General features: G+C 44.5%; 1 protein-coding gene across 1 annotated transcript in view; it reads right to left on the bottom strand.

The window, feature by feature from the left end:
* The window catches only part of LOC311105387 (chloride channel protein 2-like), a gene marked incomplete at both ends in the record, with an annotated part of 171,072 nt that overhangs the window by 105,669 nt on the left and 39,475 nt on the right, over positions 1-25,928 (bottom strand). The window contains one exon of the mRNA XM_084147532.1: positions 3,821-3,974. Coding sequence (XP_084003658.1) covers positions 3,821-3,974 — 154 coding nt within the window. The remainder of the gene's footprint in view (positions 1-3,820; positions 3,975-25,928) is intronic.

Genomic DNA, 25,928 nt, shown 5'->3' with positions numbered 1-25,928 from the left:
TGTTTATTTAAGATTGAGAGGAAATTACTTTTAAAGAACAACCAGGCATCCTCTACTGACGGAATGAGATCGATATCCATCCAGGATACCTGGGCCAGGTCAATTAGGAAGGCCTGCTCGCTAAAGTGTTTTAGGGAGCGTTTGACAGTGATGAGGGGTGGTCGTTTGACCGCGGACCTGTTACGGACGCAGGATATAAGGCAGTGATCGCTGAGATCCTGGTTGAAGACAGCGGAGGTGTATTTAGAGGGTAAGTTAGTCAGGATGATATCTATGAGGGTGCCCATGTTTACGGATTTAGGGTTGTACCTGGTAGGTTCGTTGATAATTTGTGTGAGATTGAGGGCATCTAGTTTGGATTGTAGGATGGCCGGGGTGTTAAGCATATCCCAATTTAGGTCACCAAGCAGTACGAACTCTGAGGATAAATGGGGGGCAATCAATTCAGGAGGAAACCTGGCACCATCCCTACGGTGAAGCATGGTGGTGGCAGCATCATGCTGTGGGGATGTTTTTAAGCGGCAGGGGCTGGAAGTCTAGAAAGAATTGAGGAAAAGATGAACGGAGCAAAGTACAGAGAGATCCTTGATGAAATACTCCTCCAGAGCCCTCAGGACCTTAGACTGGGGCGAAGGTTCACCTTCCAACAGGACAACAACCCTAAGCACCCAGCCAAGACAACGCAGGAGTGGCTTCGGGACAAGTCTCTGATTGTCCTTGAGTGGCTCAGCCAGAGCCCAGACTTGAACCCGATCGAACATCTCTGGAGAGACCTGAAAATAATTGAGTAGCAACGCTCCCCATCCAACCTGACAGAGCTTGAGAGGATCTGCAGAGAAGAATGGGAGAAACTCCCTAAATACGGGTGTGCCAAGCTTGTAGCGTCATATCCAAGAAGACTCGAGGCTGTAATCGCTGCCAAAAGGTGCAACAACAAAGTACTGAGTAAAGGGTCTGAATACTTATGTAAGTGTGAAATTTGCATTTTTTCTTTTAATAAATTAGCAACATAAAAAAAAAATAAAAAAAAATTGCTTTGTCATTACGGGGTATTGTGTGTAGAATTGATGAGGGAAAAACACAATTTAATCAACTTTAGAATAAGGCTGTAACCTAACAAAATGTGGAAAAAGTCAAGGGGTCTGAATACTTTCCGAAGGCACTGTATTCAGACCCCTTGACTTTTTACACACACAGTCAAAAGTTTGGACACACCTACTCATTCCAGGGTTTCTTAATTTTTACTATTTTCTACATTGTAGAATAATAGTGAAGACATCAAAACTATGAAATAACACATATGGAATCATGTAACCAAAAAAGGGTTAAACAAATCTAAATATATTTTATATTTGAGATTCTTCAAATAGCCACCCTTTGCCTTTATGACAGCTTTGCACACTCTTGCCATTTTCTCAAACGGCTTCACCTGGAATGCTTTTCCAACTGTCTTGAATGAGTTCCCACATATTCTGAGCACTTGTTGGCTGCTTTTCCTTCACTCTGCTGTCCGACTCATCCCAAACCATCTCAATTGGGTTGAGGTCAGGGGATTGTTGAGGCCAGGTCATCTGATGCAGCACTCCATCACTCTCCTTCCTGGTAAAATAGCCCTTGCACAGCCTGGAGGTGTGTTGGGTCATTATCCTGTTGAAAAACAAATGATAGTCCCACTAAGCCCAAACCAGATGGGATGGCGTATTGCTGTAGAATGCTGTGGTAGCCATGCTGGTTAAGTTTGCCTTGAATTCTAAATAAATCACAGACAGTGTCACCAGCAAAGCACCCCCCACACCATAACACCTCCTCATCCATGCTTTACGGTGGGAACTACACAAGCGGAGATCATCCGTTCACCCACACCGCGTCTCACAAAGACACGGAGGTTGGAACCATAAATCTCAAATTTGGACTCCAGACCAAAGGACAAATTTCCATCGGTCTAATGTCCATTGCTTGTGTTTCTTGGCCCAAGCAGGTTTCTTATTATTATTATTGGTGTCCTTTAGTAGTGGTTTCTTTGCAGCAATTCGACCATGAAGGCCTGATTCACACAGTCCCCTCTGAACAGTTGATGTTGAGATGTGTCTGTGACTTGAACTCTGTGAAGCATTTATTTCGGCTGCAATTTCTGAGGCTGGAAACTCTAATGAACTTATCCTCTGCAGCAGAGGTAACTCTGGGTCTTCCTGTCCTGTGGCGGTCCTCATGGGAGCCAGTTTCATCATAGCGCCATAATATGGACTTGGTCTTTTACCAAATACGGCTATCTTCTGTATAACCCACCCCCAACCCCCCACCTTGTCACAACACAATTGATTGGCTCAAACGCATTAAGGAAAGAAATACCACAAATTAACTTTTAAGGCACACCTGTTAATCGAAATGCATTCCAGGTGACTACCTCATGAAGCTTGTTGAGAGAATGCCAAGAATGCGCAAAGCTGTCATCAAGGCAAAGGGTGGCTATTTGTTTAACACTTTTTTGTTTACTACATGGTTCCATATGTGTTATTTCATAGTTTTGATGTCTTCACTATTATTCTACAATGTAAAAAATAAATAAAGAAAAACCCTTGAATGAGTAGGTGTGTCTAAACTTTTGACTGGTAGCGCGCGCGCACACAGAAAATATAAACGCAACATGGAAAGTGTTGGTCCCATGTTTCATGAGCTGAAATAAAAGATCCCAGAAATTTCCATAGGCACAAAAAGCTTATTTCTCTCAGATTCTGTGCACAAATTTGTTTACATCCCTGTTAGTGAGCATTTCTTCTTTGCCAGGATAATCCATCCACCTGAAAGGTGTGGCATATCAAGAATCTGATTAAACAGCATTATCATTACACAGGTGCACCATGTGCTGGGGACATGTGCAGTTTTGTCACACAATGCCACAGATGTCTCACGTTGAGGGAGCACGCAATTGGCATGCTGACTGCAGGAATGTCCACCAGAGTTGTTGCCAGAGAATTTAATGTAAATGTCTCTACCATAGGCCGCATCCAACGTAGTTTGAGAATTTGGCAGTAAGTCCAACCGGCCTCACAACTGCAGACCACGTGTAACCCCTTCAGCCCAGGACCTCCACATCCAGCTTCTTCACCTGAGGGATCATCTGAGACCAGCCACGCAGACAGCTGATGAAACTGAGGAGTGCCTGTCAGTAATAAAGCCCTTTTGTGTGGAAAAACTCAGTGTGTGGGCCTGGCTTCCAAGTGGGTGGACCTATGCCCTCCCCGGCCCACCCATGGCTGCGCCCCTGCCCACTCATGTGAAATCCATAGCTTAGGGCCTAATTAATTTAAATTGACTGATTTCCTTATATAAACTGTAACTCAGTAAAATCGTTGAATGTTGTGTTAATATTTTTGTTCTATATAAAATGTATTTATTTTTTGCATACCCCTTGCAATATCTCTGCGGACCCCCAGTTGAATACCCCTGCAGCATTTAGACTGGTGTGGGGTCTTGTTTTGTGTCCCAGTACACTGTGGAGATGTCCCTTTCAGTCACCCAAACACAATCACTATTATCAACAGTACATGGCATGAAGTGGCTCACACACGCACACACCCTTAGGTGTACATGCAGACACACTTGCACATACACACACTGACTGCACAAACACTACAAAACTCTCCTCCCCAAATCCCTCCTTCAATACACTACCGTTTATTTTGTTTGTAACAATATGGTATCTGGGAAAGTTTATGTGAAGTGAGGCTTGTTTCACAGTAAGAAAGCACAGTCAGAGAGACACCTGGTCAGAGAATACGGTCTGGTTACAGTACAGTCAGCTTGAGTGGTCAGTACTCACTGCGACATTTGGCGCAGCGGCCCTTATCGTACTCCAGGAGTTCCAGGGAGCGTGAGCGTTCTGTGACCGAGCGCCTCCAACCCCCCTCCTCCCTCAGGCGAGCTGCCTCTTCTTTAGCATACACCCCCAGCTCCTGGGTGTAGCGACCATACATCTGGAAGAACACACAGACAGGGTTAATGGCAGGTGACACCTTAATTGTGGAGGACAGCTCATAGTAATGGCTGAAACGGAATCGAACACATCAAATACATGGTTTCCATGTGGTTGATACCATTCACTCCATTCCAGCCATTAATATGAGCTGTCCTCCCCTCAGCAGCCTCCTGTGTAACACATGCACGTACTTACAGCACAGACTGGGTATCCCACTAGAACCTGTAGTAAACCCTATAGTAAACACTATTTTACTTACAAGTACTGAAGAGGAAACTTCTAGATATCTTGTTGACTGAATGGGTCACCCCTGCACATTGTAATGGCAGTCTAACGCCTTGATCAAACCGACAATGTCATTACATCAATGCTGCGTAATAAAGTCTGCAGTCAAACTTTTTTCATTATGTAATCCAACATGTTTTGTGGATATGTGTGCAACATTCACCTTTTGCTACTATTTCTGTCAAGTCTACGGATACAATTTGTTGCATATGGTAGATAAATCCAAAGTATGCACCACACAAACGCACTGCAACTGCTTCTGCAACGCAATGCTGCAAGGCAAACGCAGCGTTCCATTGAAAATGTACATACTTCTGGTGTACCAAAACGCAATGATGCCGTCAGTCTGATCGATGCGTAAGGATGGTCTACGCCTGGTCTGAAATGGATGGTCTATTTGGGTCAGTAAAAACTCCAGGCCCTATGTACAGTGTATCAGCCAGAACAACTGGCCTAAGGACAGATAGTACATTTATATATGAAAGTCGGAGGGAGAGAGACAGGGTTGGGGAGTATGCCAGCCAAGCTAGTTGTGCTGACTCTGGGTGTTTGTGTTATTACCCGACTGACTGGACCTCCTCCCAGGTTAGGGGTTAAAGGTCAGGGGTCATCGGAGTCTGCCGCCAGGCTTCTGAAGCCACCGCCCTCACCTTTACACACTCACTTATCAACAACCAGACCACAACACACATACAGGTCACCCCATCAGTCACTTCACACACACACACTCAGACACTGTCACAGACACTGTCATAGATGTACACACAGGTTCCTGTAACAAGAGGACCTTCACTTTAATCTCATCTCCCATAAAAACATCCCTTATCCCACCCACACATTACACAAAGCAAGGGCATAACAAATCAATCATAGATTTATTTTCCCATTGTCCTGTGGTACACTTTGACCCCGCTTCTTGGCAGTAAGCTGGACGACCATTGGTTTCTATTGGCTTGACCCTCCAGACTGACACACACACGCTTGCCAGGTCAGCAGGAAGTAGTATCTCCTGCAGACAGGAAACAGATAGTGTCCAGACCTCAGTCCTACCACAATCCCCTGGGTGGTGTGGCGTACAGCAATAGGAAACACTCCGGACTGACTGGGAGTGGAGTGAAGTTGCCTCTAGACGCTGATCTTGGGTCAGTTTTGGTAAAGGTAAGGATTGGGGGGAGGGGAGCTGATCCTAGATCTGTACCTAGTGGAAAGTTCACCCCACCCCAGCACAGAGAGACTGACTAACCAGTCTGACCAGTCAGATCACAGATACCACTCAACAGTCCTCAACGCTGGAACCAGCATTCATCACAGGGCATTTCTGCAGCATGTACACATTTCTGCAGCATAAACACACTCCCTGATTTACAGACACTATTTTTCACTGCCTGTACCCATTCACTCACCACACACACACAATTCTAAATATCAGTACCAGTTCACCAGTCTAATATGCATGCACACATATGCAGTGGACCAAGACACAGACACACCGGATCTCACAGTGTACGCAACAGCTTTGTTCTGAACAGCGATGTTCTAAACAGGTAGAACATTCCTAAGAAAATCTCCCCTATAGTGTGAGCCCAGTGTTTGTTGGCTAAACACAGCTAGCCGGAGATAGCGCTGGGCACTAGCTGATCCTCATCCTCCCCCAGATGACAGGGAGAGATGGAGGTAGCACCCAGCCTTGGCCTACTTTAGCCCCACAGCTGCCATGCCACCAAGCTACACTCAGCCACAACACCAAGCTATTTATTGACACTCAGTTTGGGAATGTGACACTGTCTAAGAAACAGTGGGAGGAGGAAAGAAAGAGTGAAATGGGGGGAGAAATTGAGAAAAATAACAGAGGAGAACTGGAAAAGACCTGTGACAAATACAGAGAGGGAAGCAGCTTTTAGCAAGGTTGAGCGATAGCAATCGAGAGCGTAATAGAAAGAGACACAAAGTATAGATGGAAAGATAAGACAGCCAGCCAGACAGACTGAGTTAGATAACCTGTGGTACATTAGGTCCAGTAGCTTGATGTTCAGATCGATAGGCAGCTGAGTACTCTGTTGACAACTTTTGTTTGTGTATGTGTGTGCCTGAACACTACAGTTGTTCGATGTGTGTAATCTGTGCATGTGTGTATTTGTGTTTGCCAGATAAGAGCACATGTGCCTCTGCTCAGAGGAAGGAGATGCTTGACCTTAGACAGTATGAGTCAAGAGCAGCATGATGGAGCTGATGACAAGAGTCTCAGCAGAGTAAACCCAGGCTGCTCAGCTCAGCACTGAGACATACAGCTGTAATGAGACAGGGACAGGAGGTGATGGAGTTTAGAGGGGTTGAAATGGAGGGATCAGAGGATGAACGCAACAGTCTACGTGGGTAGGAGTGTGTGCGCGCGGGCGCTACAGTACAAGTCTGCAGCATTACTTGTTAGCAAAGTCATGAAATGATTTACAAAGCACCTGATCTATAAGGAGTACATCCAAGGAGAAGGAGTTGCAGCAAGAGAGAAAGAGAAGGATTGGAAAGAATGCAAGAGCAATCAAAGAAAAGAGAATGGAGAGAGGGAATATGGGAGTGAGGAGCGGAAGGGATTGTTTTTTTACTTCAAAACACTGACTGCCATTACACAAGATTCCAAGCTGCGCTCTGCGGCTACATTGACAATCTTCAGCCCAACATTTGATTTAAGCAAAGAAACATCAAAAAACGCAGCGGAAAAGCAATAAGAGGCCCAGAAAAAAAACATGTCCGAAATAGCTTGTCACAGATGAGGATGTGGACACCCCTCAACAAACTGGAATGTACAAAGAAGACCAAAGAAGAAACAAATACACACTTCCAGAACAAAGACATGGTGAGTTGAAAACCTATCATTACGCCAAGTATAGGCAGCTCAGAAATAGGCACTCAGCTCTGCGTGCCTGGCTGGTTTAATTGATCCCATATGAATTGAAGATATGTGCTCGACTCGCCCCCCTGACCAAGGACTTAGATGGGGCAGGAGGCAGGACAAGGCCTGGGTGAGTGTATGGGCCTGGGTCAAGGGAATTACGTCTAACTGGGACTAGGCTTGGGCGGTATACCGTATACCAGGGTATTTGGAAGCCACAAGATGGTTTTTCAATACAGTTGAATATTTGTAGCTACTTTTTAAGTAAATACCTGCAGTCAACTTGTGCAATACATTAGGAGATAAAGAACATTGCATTCTTCATTTCACCGGTCACATTATTATGAAGCTTACGGTAGTCCCCAGTCCCGTGGTGTTTGTTTACAAGCACACAACGACAAGAGACTGGAGACTTGTGAGTCACTCTGTTGTGCAGCATGCACCAGGTGATCTAATTACAGTATGGAATTCACAACTAGATGTTAGCTAAGTGGTTAGCTTCTTCTAAAAACAAGCATTTGCTTGGTAACAGCAGAGAATCCCCTCCTGGATCAAGAGCCTTGCTGGCTAATATTTGTTTTGTGCGTGCAGCAAACTGAGTAGCATTTTTGAGTTACTTGTATAGTTTAGGTCAGAACCTGTAAAAAATGTTCACAATGCGCTCATTAGAATTCAGTTAACATTCTCTATGGGATTTTACATGTACTTGTTAGCATTGCTAACGTTCGGATAACAGTTTGAGTGGAGTTTGAAAACAGCGCCCCTTGTGTTCAGTGCCGGTATTACCGAATATCCCGTTATGGCACTAGGTCGGTATGAAATTCTGGATACCGCCCAAGCCTGGAACTAAACAATGGTTGAGACGCAGGACAGTGGCAGAGGCAGTAGCAAACCTATATGGATTTGATTAAGATATAGATATGAATAAGACAAGCATAAGACATGAAGCTCATCTTCACAAACAAGTGTCTGACAAGGAAAAGACAAACACTGATCTCTGACCAAACACAAATAACCACATCAGACAGGGTCAACAGGACCGGGGCCATGTCCCAGTATTGTTAGATCCCCTCAAATTGAGTTCAATTTCGATTTTCTTCTGCCTTGGCTGAATAGGGGTGCATCTTAATAGAGATCAGATGAGGAAGCCATTTTAGACTATTGAGATGGATCCTAGATTTCCACCAAAGACCCTAGCCTTCATCTATCTGTCATGCCCTGAGAGCTCAGTGATCATTGTGGAAAGGGGACAAGGTTAGGAGGAGGAGGCCATCTCAGTCTTTTAAGACGGCGCCGGAGAAGATGGCTGCCGTTTTACAGCCATCTAACCAATTGTACTATTATGTGTGTTTTTCCGCGTCACTTGTAATTTATTTTGTACATAATGTTTCTGCCATCGTCTCTTATAACCAAAAAGAGCTTCTGGATATCTGGTCAGCGATTACTCACCTCGTATTGGACAAAGATTTTTTCTTCAACGAGGCGGCCGCGAAGGATATCCTACAGACACCCGACAAGGCCCAAATCCCCGTCATTCGCATGAGGAAGAGACGGAGATATCGTGGACGTAGGTCGGGATGCCTTGTAAGGATCCGACGGCGAGCGAGTAAACTGCCGCTCCCATCAATCCTATTAGCCAATCTTCAATCATTGGAGAACAAATTGGATGACCTAAGATTACGGTTATCCTACCAACGGGACATTAAAAACTGTAATATCTTATGTTTCACAGAGTCGTGGCTGAACAACGACATGGATAACATACAGCTAGCGGGCTATACGCTACATCGGCAGGATAGAGCGGCTGACTCCGGTAAGACAAGGGGTGGCGGTCTGTGTATATTTGTAAACAACAGCTGGTGCACAAAATCAAATACTAAGGAAGTCTCGAGGTTTTGCTCGCCTGAGGTAGAGTATCTTATGATAAGCTGTAGACCACACTATTTACCAAGAGAGTTTTCATCTATATTTTTCATAGCTGTCTATTTACCACCACAAACCAATGCTGGCATTAAGATTGCACTGAATGAGCTGTATAAGGCCATAAATAAACAGGAAAACACTCATCCAGATGCAGCGCTCCACTCCAATTTGCATACCGCCCCAACAGATCCACAGATGATGCAATCTCTATTGCACTCCACACTGCCCTTTCCCACCTGGACAAGAGGAACACCTACGTGAGAATGCTATGTGTGGTCCTCTGTAGCTCAGCTGGTAGAGCACGGCGCTTGTAACGCCAAGGTAGTGGGTTCGATCCCCGGGACCACCCATACACAAAAAATGTATGCACGCATGACTGTAAGTCGCTTTGGATAAAAGCGTCTGCTAAATGGCATATTATTATTATTATTAGTGGCCGGGGACTTTAATGCAGGGAAACTTAAATCTGTTCTACCTAATTTCTACCAGCATGTTAAATGTGCAACCAGAGGAAAAAAAAACTCTAGACCACCTTTACTCCACACACAGAGACGCATACAAAGCTCTCCCTCGCCCTCCATTTGGCAAATCTGACCATAACTCTATCCTTCTGATTCCTGCTTATAAGCAAAAACTAAAGCAGGAAGCACCAGTGACTCGGTTAATAAAAAAGTGGTCAGATGACGCAGATGCTAAGCTACAGGACTGTTTTGCAAGCACAGACTGCAACATGTTCAGGGATTCTTCAGATAGCATTGAGGAGTACACCACATCAGTCACTGGCTTCATCAATAAGTGCATCGATGATGTCGTCCCCACAGTGACCGTACGTACATACCCCAACCAGAAGCCATGGATTACAGGAAACATCCGCACTGAGCTAAAGGGTAGAGCTGCCGCTTTCAAGGAGCGGGACTCTAACCCGGACGCTTATAAGTAATCCCGCTATGCCCTCCGACGAACCATCAAACAGGCAAAGAGTCAATACAGGACTAAGATTGAATCGTACTACACTGGCTCTGACGCTCGTCGGATGTGGCAGGGCTTGAAAACTATTAGACTACAAAGGGAAGCACAGCCGCAAGCTGCCCAGTGACACAAGACTTCCAAACGAGCTAAACCACTTCTATGCTCGCTTCAAGGCAAGCAACACTGAAGCATGCATGAGAGCACCAGCTGTTCCGGATGACTATGTGATCACGCTCTCCGTAGCCGATGTGAGTAAGACTTTTAAGCAGGTCAACATTCACAAGGCCGCAGGGCCAGACGGATTACCAGGACGTGTACTCCGAGCATGTGCTGACCAACTGGCAAGTGTCTTCACTGACATTTTCAACATGTCCCTGACGGAGTCTGTAATACCAACATGTTTCAAGCAGACCACCATAGTCCCCATGCCCAAGGACTCTAAGATAACCTGCCTAAATGACTACCGACCCGTAGCACTGACGTCTGTAGCCATGAAGTGCTTTGAAAGGCTGGTCATGGCTCACATCAACAGCATTATCCCAGAAACCCTAGACCCACTCCAATTTGCATACCGCCCCAACAGATCCACAGATGATGCAACCTCTATTGCACTCCACACTGCCCTTTCCCACCTGGACAAGAGGAACACCTACGTGAGAATGCTATTCATTGACTACAGCTCAGCATTCAACACCATAGTGCCCTCTAAGCTCATCACTAAGCTACGGATCCTGGGACTAAACACCTCCCTCTGCAACTGGATCCTGGACTTCCTGACGGGCCGCCCCCAGGTGGTAAGGGTAGGTAACAACACATCTGCCACACTGATCCTCAACACGGGGGCCCCTCAGGGGTGCGTGCTCAGTCCCCTCCTGTACTCCCTGTTCACCCATGACTGCATGGCCAGGCACGACTCCAACACCATCATTAAGTTTGCTGACGACACAACAGTGGTAGGCCTGATCACAGACAACGATGAGACAGCCTATAGGGAGGAGGTCAGAGACCTGGTCGTGTGGTGCCAGGATAACAACCTCTCCCTCAACGTGACCAAGACAAAAGGAGATGATTGTGGACTACAGGAAAAAAAAGAGGACTAAGCACGCCCCCATTCTCATCGACGGGGCTGTAGTGGAACAGGTTGAGAGCTTCAAGTTCCTTGGTGTCCACATCACCAACGAACTATCATGGTCAAAACACACCAAGACAGTCGTGAAGAGGGCACGACAAAGCCTATTCCCCCTCAGGAGACTGAAAAGATTTGGCATGGGTTCTCAGATCCTCAAAAAATTCTACAGCTGCACCATCGAGAGCATCCTGACTGGTTGCATCACCGCCTGGTATGGCAACTGCTTGGCCTCCGACCGCAAGGCACTACAGAGGGTAGTGCGTACGGCCCAGTACATCACTGGGGCCAAGCTTCCTGCCATCCAGGACCTCTATACCAGGCGGTGTCAGAGGAAGGCCCTAAAAATTGTCAAAGACTCCAGCCACCCTAGTCATAGACTGTTCTCTCTGCTACCGCACGGCAAGCGGTACCGGAGTGCCAAGTCTAGGTCCAAAAGACTTCAACAGCTTCTACCCCCAAGCCATAAGACTCCTGAACAGCTAATCATGGCTACCCGGACTATTTGCACTGCCCCCCCACCCCATCCTTTTACGCTGCTGCTACTCTGTTAATTATTTATGCATAGTCACTTTAACTCTACCCACATGTACATATTACTTCAACTAGCCGGTGCCCCCGCACATTGACTCTGCACCGGTACCCCCCTGTATATATAGCCTCCCTACTGTTATTTTATTTTACTTCTGCTCTTTTTTTCTCAACACTTTTTTGTTGTTTTATTTTTACTTTTAAAAAATAAATAAATGCACTGTTGGTTAAGGGCTGTAAGTAAGCATTTCACTGTAATATCTGCACCTGTTGTATTCGGCGCATGTGGCCAATAAAATTTGATTTGATTTAATTTGAGAGACGCTGAGAGGAAATGATGAGGACAAAGTCTGCTTTTCTGTGTTGCTCTCTCCGTCCCCCATTCTGTCACACCTCTGGGTAGTAGAGGTTCTGTTGTGATAACATCCTGTAGGTCTGATGTCTGATTGGAGGTTAATGCAACAGTAATGCTATCTCAGGTGAAGAGGGTGGATCTGATCTCCATCACCTAGGATTTGACATAGATTAATAAAATCTCACATTGTTGTCCATTTTTGCTCAATCTTGCATGCTTTCTTAAACAGCTGTAACTGTATATGCATTCTTAAAACAGGTCCTTTCTTGAGTTGGGCTCTGGGATGTAACAACCGTTTGAGCATCTGATCTTATGGTTGATTGTGGAGGAAAGGGGTGGAGTGTGTTAGAGTATGTGCGTGTATGTTTAGCCCACATCTGTTGCAAGGGTGTAAGGATGTTAGGGAGAATATAGGATGAACCACAATTGTTTGCCAAAATAATAATTGCTTGTCAAAAATGTAATGTAATACAATGGCAATCCGGGTTATAGGTAAAAATCCTACGCATGAACTGCCAACATTATTACGCATATTAATCGATAATGATGGAAAATAAGATAAGCAAGATATTTTAATGGATATTTATTTTTAAATAGCTATATTTATATTTATTGAGGTGAGAGCATTGGAAATGCTTTTGGCGGTTGACCTGCTTCTGTTTTGTGGGTGGCACTGTGTGCTGTTTTCGATGGATGGGTCCTGGCCTCTCGGGGCCCTAGGGATTCGGGGGGACGGGGGTGGTATGCTGAACACTGGGATGACGGCCCAACTTGGGATGGTGAGGGGCTTTAGCGGGGTAATCAGTGGAGAACAATTGGAGGGTTACTTAGAAGTAATGCAAATATCATGGTACAGCTATATGGACAGTCAATCGCAATGATATTTTGTATTGGTACATTCACAAACATATAATGTAAAGCATACTGTGTCCATAATAAGTATATAGGTTATAGGTTGAGAGCTTTTGTGAAAGAGCACAGTTAGAAAAATATGGCATATAGAAGCAAAGCAGATGGACATCATGAAAATGATCTGAGGAAGTTCAGGAGTAAAAGCAAACAAAAATAATTATTGTAGAATTTGACTGTGTCCATAAAATGTATATAGTATGTATGGGCTGGAAGTAGAGGCCTAAGCGTTGTTGTTTACTCCAATTGGGGAAGGGGTGGTGGGGTTGGAAAGTAATGAAGGGAAATATAATTTTAAAAAGGATAGATATATATACATACAGTGGGGGAAAAAAGTATTTAGTCAGCCACCAATTGTGCACGTTCTCCCACTTAAAAAGATGAGAGAGGCCTGTAATTTTCATCATAGGTACACGTCAACTATGACAGACAAATTGAGGAAAAAAATTCCAGAAAATCACATTTTAGGATTTTTAATGAATTTATTTGAAAATGGTGGAAAATAAGTATTTGGTCACCTACAAACAAGCAAGATTTCTGGCTCTCACAGACCTGTAACTTCTTTAAGAGGTTCCTCTGTCCTCCACTCGTTACCTGTATTAATGGCACCTGTTTGAACTTGTTATCAGTATAAAAAAGACACCTGTCCACAACCTCAAACAGTCACACTCCAAACTCCACTATGGCCAAGACCAAAGAGCTGTCAAAGGACACCAGAAACAAAATTGTAGACCTGCACCAGGCTGGGAAGACTGAATCTGCAATAGGTAAGCAGCTTGGTTAGAAGAAATAAACTGTGGGAGCAATTATTAGGAAATGGAAGACATACAAGACCACTGATAATCTCCCTCGATCTGGGGCTCCACGCAAGATCTCACCCCGTTGGGTCAAAATGATCACAAGAACGGTGAGCAAAAATCCCAGAACCACACGGGGGGACCTAGTGAATGACCTGCAGAGAGCTGGGACCAAAGTAACAAAGCCTACCATCAGTAACACACTACGCCGCCAGGGACTCAAATCCTGCAGTGCCAGACGTGTCCCCCTGCTTAAGCCAGTACATGTCCAGGCCCGTCTGAAGTTTGCTAGAGTGCATTTGGATGATCCAGAAGAGGATTGGGAGAATGTCATATCGTCAGATGAAACCAAAATATAACCTTTTGGTAAAAACTCAACTCGTCGTGTTTGGAGGACAAAGAATGCTGAGTTGCATCCAAAGAACACCATACCTACTGTGAAGCATGGGGGTGGAAACATCATGCTTTGGGGCTGTTTTTCTGCAAAGGGACCAGGACGACTGATCCGTGTAAAGGAAAGAATGAATGGGGCCATGTATCGTGAGATTTTGAGTGAAAACCTCCTTCCATCAGCAAGGGCATTGAAGATGAAACGTGGCTGGGTCTTTCAGCATGACAATGATCCCAAACACTCCGCCCGGGCAACGAAGGAGTGGCTTCATAAGAAGCATTTCAAGGTCCTGGAGTGGCCTAGCCAGTCTCCAGATCTCAACCCCATAGAAAATCTTTGGAGGGAGTTGAAAGTCTGTGTTGACCAGCGACAGCCCCAAAACATCACTGCTCTAGAGGAGATCTGCATGGAGGAATGGGCCAAAATACCAGCAACAGTGTGTGAAAACCTTGTGAAGACTTACAGAAAACGTTTGACCTGTGTCATTGCCAACAAAGGGTATATAACAAAGTATTGAGAAACTTTTGTTATTGACCAAATACTTATTTTCCACCATAATTTGCAAATAAATTCATTAAAATTCCTACAATGTGATTTTCTGGATTTTTTTTCTCATTTTGTCTGTCATAGTTGACATGTACCTATGATGAAAATTACAGGCCTCTCATCTTTTTAAGTGGGAGAACTTGCACAATTGGTGGCTGACTAAATACTTTTTTTCCCCCATTATATATATATATATACACACATACATACAGTGGGGAGAACAAGTATTTGATACACTGCCGATTTTGCAGGTGTTCCTACTTACAAAGCATGTAGAGGTCTGTAATTTGTATTATAGGTACACTTCAACTGTGAGAGACGGAATCTAAAACAAAAATCCAGAAAATCACATTGTATGATTTTTAAGTAATTAATTTGTATTTTATTGCATGACATAAGTATTTGATACATCAGAAAAGCAGAACTTAATATTTGGTACAGAAACCTTTGTTTGCAATTACAGAGATCATACGTTTCCTGTAGGTCTTGACCAGGTTTGCACACACTGCAGCAGGGATTTTGGCCCACTCCTCCATACAGACCTTCTCCAGAACCTTCAGGTTTCGGGGCTGTCGCTGGGCAATACGGACTTTCAGCTCCCTCCAAAGATTTTCCATTGGGTTCAGGTCTGGAGACTGGCTAGGCCACTCCAGGACCTTGAGATGCTTCTTACGGAGCCACTCCTTAGTTGCCCTGGCTGTGTGTTTCGGGTCGTTGTCATGCTGGAAGACCCAGCCACGACCCATCTTCAATGCTCTTACTGAGGGAAGGAGGTTGTTGGCCAAGATCTCGCGATACATGGCCCCATCCATCCTCCCCTCAATACGGTGCAGTCGTCCTGTCCCCTTTGCAGAAAAGCATCCTCAAAGAATGATGTTTCCACCTCCATGCTTCACGGTTGGGATGGTGTTCTTGGGGTTGTACTCATCCTTCTTCTTCCTCCAAACACGGCGAGTGGAGTTTAGACCAAAAATCTCTATTTTTGTCTCATCAGACCACAGGACCTTCTCCCATTCCTCCTCTGGATCATCCAGATGGTCATTGGCAAACTTCAGACGGGCCTGGACATGAGATGGCTTGAGCAGGGGGACCTTGCGTGTGCTGCAGGATTTTAGTCCATGACGGCGTAGTGTGTTACTAATGGTTTTCTTTGAGACTGTGGTCCCAGCTCTCTTCAGGTCATTGACCAGGTCCTGCAGTGTAGTTCTGGGCTGATCCCTCACCTTCCTCAGGATCATTGATGCCCCACGAGGTGAGATCTTGCATGGAGCCCCAGACCGAGGGTGATTGACTGTCATCTTGAACTTCTTCCATTTTCAAATAATTGCGCCAACAGTTGTTGCCCTCTCACCAAGCTGCTTGCCTATTGTCTTGTAGCCCATCCCAGCCTTGTGCAGGTCTACAATTTTATCCCTGATGTCCTTACACAGCTCTCTGGCCTTGGCCATTGTGGAGAGGTTGGAGTCTGTTTGATTGAGTGTGTGGACAGGTGTCTTTTATACAGGTAACGAGTTCAAACAGGTGCAGTTAATATAGGTAATGAGTGGAGAACAGGAGGGCTTCTTAAAGAAAAACTAACAGGTCTGTGAGAGCCGAAATTCTTACTGGTTGGTAGGTGATCAAATACTTATGTCATGCAATAAAATGCAAATTAATTACTTAAAAATCATACAATGTGATTTTCTGGATTTTTGTTTTAGATTCCGTCTCTCACAGTTGAAGTGTACCTATGATAAAAATTACAGACCAAATAAAAACTGCAAAATCGGCAGTGTATCAAATACTTGTTCTCCCCACTGTATATATACACACACACATTTACATTATATATACACAGTGAGGGAAAAAAGTATTTGATCCCCTGCTGATTTTGTACGTTTGCCCACTGACAAAGAAATTATCAGTCTATAATTTTAATGGTAGGTTTATTTGAACAGTGAGAGACAGAATAACAACAAAATCCAGAAAAACGCATGTCAAAAATGTTATAAATTTATTTGCATTTTAATGAGGGAAATAAGTATTTGACCCCTCTGCAAAACATGACTTAGTACTTGGTGGCAAAACCCTTGTTGGCATTCACAGAGGTCAGACGTTTCTTGTAGTTTGCCACCAGGTTTGCACACATCTCAGGAGGAATTTTGTCCCACTCCTCTTTGCAGATCTTCTCCAAGTCATTAAGGTTTCGACAACTCGAACCTTCAGCTCCCTCCACAGATTTTCTATGGGATTAAGGTCTGGAGACTGGCTAGGCCACTCCAGGACCTTAATGTGCTTCTTCTTGAGCCACTCCTTTGTTGCCTTGGCCGTGTGTTTTGGGTCATTGTCCTGCTGGAATACCCATCCATGACCCATTTTCAATGCCCTGGCTGAGGGAAGGAGGTTCTCACCCAAGATTTGACAGTACATGGCCCCGTACATCGTCCCTTTGATACAGTGAAGTTGTCCTGTCCCCTTAGCAAAAAAACACCCCCAAAGCATAATGTTTCCACCTCCATGTTTGACGGTGGGGATGGTGTTATTGGGGTCATAGGCAGCATTCCTCCTCCTCCAAACACGGCGAGTTGAGTTGATGCCAAAGAGCTCGATTTTGGTCTCATCTGACTACAACACTTTCACCCAGTTCTCCTCTGAATCATTCAGATGTTTTCTTGGTGACTAGGGTCCCAGCTGCCTAGAGATCATTGACAAGATCCTCCCGTGTAGTTCTGGGCTGATTCCTCACCGTTCTCATGATCATTGCAACTCCACGAGGTGAGATCTTGCATGGAGCCCGAGGCCGAGGGAGATTGACAGTTATTTTGTGTTTCTTCCATTTGTGAATAATCGCACCAACTGTTGTCACCTTCTCACCAAGCTGCTTGGCGATGGTCTTGTAGCCCATTCCAGCCATGTAGAGGTCTACAATCTTGTCCCTGACATCCTTGGAGAGCTCTTTAGTCTTGGCCATGGTGGAGAGTTTGGAATCTGATTGATTGATTGCTTCTGTGGACAGGTGTCTTTTATACGGGTAACAAACTGAGATTAGGAGCGCTCCCTTTAAGAGTGTGCTCCTAATCTCAGCTCGATACCTGTATAAAAGACACCTGGGAGCCAGAAATCTTTCTGATTGAGAGGGGGTCAAATACTTATTTCCCTCATTAAAATGCAAATCAATTTATAACATTTTTGACATGCGTTTTTCTGGATTTTTTTGGTTGTTATTCTGTCTCTCACTGTTCAAATAAACCTACCATTAAAATTATAGACTGATCATTTCTTTGTCAGTGGGCAAACGTACAAAATCAGCAGGGGATCAAATACTTTTTCCCCCCTCACTGTGTGTGTGTGTGTGTGTGTGTGTGTGTGTGTGTGTGTGTGTGTGTATGTATATATATATATAAATAAGAAATTGGAAGTGGGGGATTGGAAGTGATGCATACGTAAAAATGTATGCACACATGACTGTAAGTCGCTTTGGATAAAAGCGTCTGCTAAATGGCATATTATTATTATTATTATTATTATTATGCAGACAATTACATTGATGGAAGTTACAATCTATCTGAAATATTAAAGCTGATCTACCCCCTACATTTTTTTTTATTTTGAATCTAAACTCAGTGTTATAAAAATATGTTATAAAGGACTCTCACTCAGAGCTACCAGCCAAGTTCTGTATATAGCTGTCTGTCAAGTTACTGACAGAGGTACAAGTAAGACCACTATTGCCTAAGCTAACCCCTTTGGTGTGTGTTGTGTTGCATTGCATGCAGCTCTGTGTGGTACGTGCCAACAGCACAAGGCAGGCAGTGCCAGTGAGGGGTCCCAAATGAGGGGCTTAGGATGCAGGGCCAGCACTGGAGACCTGAACACACACACACACACACACACACACACACAGCAGGCACGCCAGAGGAGCTTGGCCACGGTTCAACTGGTCAACCCTAAAAGACCAAGCACAGCACTGACCCAGCATGCGATCGCTTACTGCAGCTAATGAGTGTGAGACTGAGTGAGTGAAAGGAAGATTGAAGAGACGAGAGAGAGAGAGTCTGAAAGAGAGTGAGGTGCGTTTTCCTCCATCAGCGACCTTCCTTAACATAACATACAACTGCACAATAACAGGTAGAGGATTTCCCAGGGAGTAGAACACTTTCCTGCTGTTACAGTGTGTGTCTCTATGAGAGGGAGAGAAAAAAAGAGCGAGCAAGCAAAATAGAATAATAAAATATGAGATTCTGCAGAGCGTGTGAGAGAAGGAATAACAGAAAGAATGAGGGGAGGCCCTCTAGACAGCTTCGTCCCACACTATGACTCTAAGAACCCACACAAACACATCACTATGTTATCGAGAGAGAGAGAAGAGATGGATGATAGGAAGAGAGGTACTGTAAATTTAAGAGGTGTCCATTAGAAGGGGGGAACGCAGGGGGCCAGAGGGGTGTAACAGAGGTTTGGGCGCTTGTGCCAGGGTACCATGCCAACCCAAGGGCCCCTCTCTGTGTGCCACATCAACATGGGCACAGTAGGACAAACAGACAAGACGGATGGACAAAAAAAAAAAAAAAAAAAAAAAAAAAGAGTGAGGGAGAGAGAGAAGGAAAAAGAGAGGGAAGAGGGCTAGCAGGAGGTTTGTGTGTGAAAACACTGGTGAGAGGTGATGGTGGATGAGAAAGGAGGAGAGAGAGGGAAGGAAGGAAGAGAGGTGTAGAGGAAAAGGCGGACAGAGGAGGGAGGGAGAGAGAAAGAAAGAGAGCTCAACAGGAGGTATGGGTGAAAATAGTGGCGGGTTGATAGATGGGACTAGAAAGGAAGAGGGAAAGAATGGAATGAAAAGACATGTAGAGACAGAGTTTGGAGCAGTTGGCAGAATGTACAGAACTTTAATTCATCCTGCCATGTGATCTGAAGTTAAACATTGCCATTAGGAAGGGAAGAGAGGAGAGAGTAAAAGAGTGCAGCTGTGTGAACACTGGGATATGGGTGATTATTGATGAAGGTCTCCACACCTGCCCACTGGGCTGCTAGGGCAGTGCAGCGAACTACCACACACAAATACTGTGGCATTCACACAGGACACACAGCGGGGTTAGACATGGCATTGTTCCAGTGCTGTAGGTTTGGTGACATCATGATACCAGATGTTTTACTTTTTGACTTCGATACCAGGTTTAGGGTCACGATATTCTATACCAAAATGATACTCGATACCTTAAACAAAACAATGAAATAAAGCTTTCTAGCTTAAGTCACATAACCACTAGGCTTTATTATTTTTAAACATTGAACAATGTTGATAACTGGTAGAACAACTAAAATAAAAAATCTTCAATTCTATATTCAATTTCTTGCAAAAATAAAACACCATATTAAATAACAGAAGAATATCTTTAATTTTCCTTATGCAAAACCATATTGGAGACTCTGTTTTAACATGTCATTTGATACATATGAGTTAATTTGCTAATCTCTGGCCATAATATAGGGTCAAATGACATTCATTAGACCTATGAATCATTACAGCTAAATAATTAATGTATTAAATGAATAGATTAGTTCCAAAATGACAAAAAAAAACACAAGCTTATTTCTGAAGCTTCGATATTGCAATAGTCTACACACCATAGAAATACAATGGATTTTACACAGTTCATTTCACTTCCCAGGGTGCAATGCTCCGGGATGCTGGCTGGCTAGTGGCTACTGCTAGCAAGCCCAGACAAACGTGAAGTTGTCTAAATATATTGCTGTCAAGTTATGAGTGCATTTCACCTTACTTTTGGGTTGTAATCGTATTATAATACTCACATGAATGTCATGCCGAATATATGTTCATGTCATTGTCACCCAACAATTATTCAAATTGAGTTGCTAGTAGATTAACGTTACAATGTAAATGTCATGTGTAAAATAGTTACAAAATATATATTTATTTTTGGAACTAAACCTCCCTTGCACTGCACTGCACTGCACTGCACTGCACTGCACTGCACTGCACTGCACTGCACTGCACTGCACTGCACTGCACTGCACTGCACTGCACCGCTTTAGAACACCTTTTTCTTAGTTGTTTCAGTGGGCTGGCCCTCATCTGCTCTGCAAGCAAAGTATTCCCACAGTTGGCTTCTGCAGCCAGTTATGTCAACAGGCATGATGTTTTGGCATTTTCATCTCCTCCTGCTTGCTTCTCAAAAGTGGCTTGTGCTGTGTCTAGCTACTGCCCCCTTGAGAAGATTCAGACAAATTACTAAACAGACTCGATCCTCTCAATCCGTATAGGATGTGAGACAGAAGTACCGAAAGTAACAGAAATTCTAGTACCAAACCGTTTTTCATGTTCTAGTATCGAAATAGTACTGAAGTGTCAGTATACCGTGCAACACTAGTCCCATAGACAGAACCGTCATACCATTCCATCCCCTGTACAGCCCTGCTGCCTCACCACTGTCAACCTCACTACAATACACACACACACACACACACACACACACACACCAGGTGAGTCTGTGGTCTCGCTCAGCGCACTGCCCTGTCGTCTCCCTCTGGCACTGAAGCCACTGGTTCGAAAGTGACGCTCATGCCAATGTGCAGCTGGCAGTCTGGCACTGCCTGATGACTGAAACGAGAGAGCAAGACATGGAAGGAGAGAGAGTGAGAGAGAGCGCGAGAGACTGGCTGCCACCCTAACATGCCATCAATGCCTGTCTGTCTGAGAGGAACTGATGCAGTGGAAACCTGTGGATGGGTGTGTGTGTGTGTGTGTGTGTGTGTGTATTGGCATTAGCAGCAGGTGCCCCCTCGCTCTGCCTTATTAGGAAAACCCATATTTGCCTGGGCACGTTCTTCACTGCTGGCACCCTCTCTCTCTGTCCCCGTCTCTAGGTCTCGCTCCCTCTCTCTGTTCCCTCACTCTGTCCACCCCACTGGGCTTTTATCTAATTCAGTCTTCTTTTGCTCCTTCCATCTCTGCGGTCTCTCTTTTCTTCCCCACAAGGACAGAACGGGGGTTCTTTCAAGCCATCGAAACTGACCTGCCAGAAAACACTGTCAACCTAATGTTGAACTTAGACAAAGTAGGAATGAGATGACAAAGTAAGGGCCTGTCCTTGAAAATGAGAACTCCGAGAGGGTGTGGGCAGCGGGCACAGAGGACTACACTGTGCCCCTCTAACACACGTGCTCTCTGGGGCAGGGTGGCAGTGGTAAGGCATCGGCACGGCACCACTCAGTACCAGCAGGGAATCACACACACAAAGCTGAGTGTCAGCATTTCAGGGGTTGAGAACGGGACAGGACAGTCTGTCCACAGCAGCCTCAACACTGACATCTGTGACTGACTGAGCCTACAGCTGTGACAAAACCTACTGAGGGAGGGGGAAGAGGAACGGGATTAGTAGGGGGCCATGAGAGAGAACAGACACAGGGAGAGGGCAACAGATACTGGAATGACAAAGCGAAAGAGAGCGAGCTAGGGATAGAAGAGAGGGAGGAGGATGTTTAATGCATGGCGCCAGAGAGGCCTGTATCAATATCTGTAATGGAATAAAGGCTGAGACAATATCCAATCAACTGTAGCGTAAGTGTGTGTAAACTTGCAGCCATCAGCAAGCATCCCCCACAACCAGTTTGGCCATTCTCTTAATAAATGCCCTCTAACCTTACTATAGATCAGAGACAGACACAGGGCTGAGGTGTTTGTGGCTAGGGGAGTTGAAGCTGTTGTCTAAGATCTGAACTGATCCCTATAGGAAATACATTAGGAGTTTTTCTATTGGATTAGAGAGCTGGCTTCTCTCACAATATTGCCGAGTAAGAGATATGCAGCAGTGACAAATGTGTCGCACTTCACTGCTTTTGACAATATTGTCACCTTACAAAGACTCAAATAATTTGTGTGTGTACAATCTGAAGCCTCTAACACACAGATGCACAGTCACAATGCCTGCGGTCTCTCTCTCAACGACACACAGCATTCTGCTGAAACTCTAGACACGTCCACACGCGCCCCAACACACTGCGAGTGACTTTTAGGCTTTATCACGAGAAACTCAAACACATTGCAGTCTGCAGCCACAGATTAGAGAGAGGAAGGTGGGGAGAGGGAAAGAGAGAGACGTAAAATGAGGGGAGGATGTTTGATTGGAAAAATATAATAATAATAATAATAATAATAATATAAATATGCCATTTATCAGACGCTTTTATCCAAAGCGATTTACAGTCGTGTGCATACATTTTTACGTATGGGTGGTCCCGGGGATCGAACCCACTAACCTGGCGTTACAAGCGCCATGCTCTACCAATTGAGCTACAGAGGACCACTGTAGAGATAGAGGAAGTCTGAATGATGATATGACGGTGATGATATGACGGCGATGATAATGCTACAAGGTATGATGAAGATCACATTAATGACGTGGATGAAAACTCAAATCTCATGATAAAGCTGAGAAAGTGAATCTCCTAAAACAGGCTAAATCAGTGTGTTGGAGCGTATGACGAGGATGAAAACTTAAGCTTAAAGAAAGCTGTTTTTTATTTCACTGGCACGTCGCTGGGATACACAGAGCCTGGGAAGGGATCTGACGGTTCAACTGTGTGTGTGTGTCCTTGTCTCATATCCTCTCAGGACCGCCCACCAAAGCCGGGGGGGGTGGGGGACACATCTACACATGCCAACCCAGACAATCTGCACTAACACACCTGGTAACCTGAACTCCTGAGTGGCGCAGTGGTCTAAGGCACTGCATCGCAGTGCTAACTGTGCCACTAGAGATCCTGGTTCGAATCCAGGCTCTGTCGCAGCCGGCCGCGACCGGGAGACTCATGGGCGGCGCACAATTGGCCCAGCGTCGTCCAGGGTAGGGGAGGGAATGGCCGGCAGGGATGTAGCTCAGTTGATAGAGCATGGTGTTTGCAACGCCAGGGTTGTGGGTTTGATTCCCACGGGGGGCCAGTATAAAAAAATATATATATGTATTCACTAACTGTAAGTCGCTCTGGATAAGAGCGTCTGCTAAATGACAAAAAAAAAAAAATGGAACCCAAATCATCTGCAGATCTGCCAACCCTCCTGTGGCTGGGCCATGTTCCGTTCCCATTCTGTAAAAATCCCTTCCAACCTCATCTCTTCCTTGAACTCCCTGATCTAACACAACGGAATACAGTAGGTGGTAGTAAAGGTTCAACAACATAGGTTTCACATATCCAATCAGATCAGTGATTACTACAGAGATAAGAGGATGCATTTTCACTGTATTAACTCAAGGGCCCAGACAGGCCTTCAGCCAGGCAGTGGGGTCTGGAGTAGGATGAAGTTAGCTACACACTGACCTAGGGCCAGATTTGTGGCTCCACTTATAAATGGTGAAGGTTTAGATCTGTGGTAGATCTGTTCTAAAGGGCAACTGTAGGGGCGGGCCTGGGGGTCAGAGTTCACCAGCTGTGGTCGCTCATGCAGGCAATCATAACATGACATTTGACTCCAGCAGCATGGGGTCTCTGCATACACACACACACACGTTACGTAAGAGAGACAACTCACTGCTGGATACTGGGCTTTACATACACTTTCAGAGAAAAGTTTAGGAGATTACCGTAACGTCATTACATCATCAAACCCTTGCTGTCTGCCATACAGACTTCTGACATGCTCCACAGTGCACACACACACACACACACACACACACACCAGACTGTTTCCCAGGACATCCACCCATGGTGCAGGCCTTCTCAGATGTGATTAGTCAGGCTAGCCCGGCGGCCTGGGAGAGATTCAAAATGGATAGATGAAAGCTTTGAAATGGATAGATGAAAGCTTAATTTGCCATTTGTGTCACTTCAAAGTGAAACAAATGTTTTTTTTTGTTTTTTTATGTACAAGTTATACATACAGCAGCTTTGTTTACAAGTTGCAGGTTAGATTTCTCCAGGTAATTATGACGCATGTTATTGATACATTTTCTTGCGCACGTTCTAGGCCCATCTGTTCCTCCGATCCATCCACAACTACAGCAACACATCAACACCACAAATAGGGCCATCTACATCCCTCTCATTATAAACCAGACTCATTATAAATGAGTTAAGGGATACAGAATAAAAGTGTCATTCAGCAGACAAATGAGCGTGGTCACGGTTTATATATATATATATATATATATATATATATATATATATATATATATATATATATATACATACATACATACATACACACACACACACACATAGTGGGGAGAACAAGTATTTGATACACTGCCGATTTTGCAGGTTTTCCTACTTACAAAGCATGTAGAGGTCTGTAATTTTTATCATAGATACACTTCAACTGTGAGAGACGGAAACTAAAACAAAAATCCAGAAAATCACATTGTATGATTAAGTAATTAATTTGCATTTTATTGCATGACATAAGTATTTGATACATCAGAAAAGCAGAACTTAATATTTGGTACAGAAACCTTTGTTGACCATTGACCAGGTGCTGCTGTGTATTTATTGGCTGATCCCTCACCTTCCTCATGATCATTGATGCCCCACAAGGTGAGATCTTGCATGGAGCCCCAGACCGAGGGTGATTGACCGTCATCTTGAACTTCTTCCATTTTCTAATAATTGCGCCAACAGTTGTTGCCTTCTCACCAAGCTGCTTGCCTATTGTTCTGTAGCCCATCCCAGCCTTGTGCAGGTCTACAATTTTATCCCTGATGTCCTTACACAGCTCTCTGGTCTTGGCCATTGTGGAGAGGTTGGAGTCTGTTTGATTGAGTGTGTGGACAGGTGTCTTTTATACAGGTAACGAGTTCAAACAGGTGCAGTTAATACAGGTAATGAGTGGAGAACAGGAGGGCTTCTTAAAGAAAAACTAACAGGTCTGTGAGAGCCGGAATTCTTACTGGTTGGTAGGTGATCAAATACTTATGTCATGCAATAAAATGCAAATTATTTACTTAAAAATCAAACAATGTGATTTTCTGGATTTTTGTTTTAGATTCCGTCTCTCACAGTTGAAATGTACCTATGATAAAAATTACAGACCTCTACAAGCTTTGTAAGTAGGAAAACCTGCAAAATCGGCAGTGTATCAAATACTTGTTCTCCCCACTGTATGTATGTATGTATGTATGTATGTATGTATGTATGTATGTATGTATGTATGTATGTATGTACAGTGGGGGAAAAAAGTATTTAGTCAGCCACCAATTGTGCAAGTTCTCCCACTTAAAAAGATGAGAGAGGCCTGTAATTT

This window comes from Coregonus lavaretus (genome assembly GCF_964263955.1).
Source record: "Coregonus lavaretus genome assembly, chromosome: 30".
NCBI lineage: Eukaryota > Metazoa > Chordata > Actinopteri > Salmoniformes > Salmonidae > Coregonus > Coregonus lavaretus.
The sequence above is the reverse complement of the archived record's forward strand: the minus strand, read 5'-3'. Positions and strand labels throughout refer to the sequence as shown.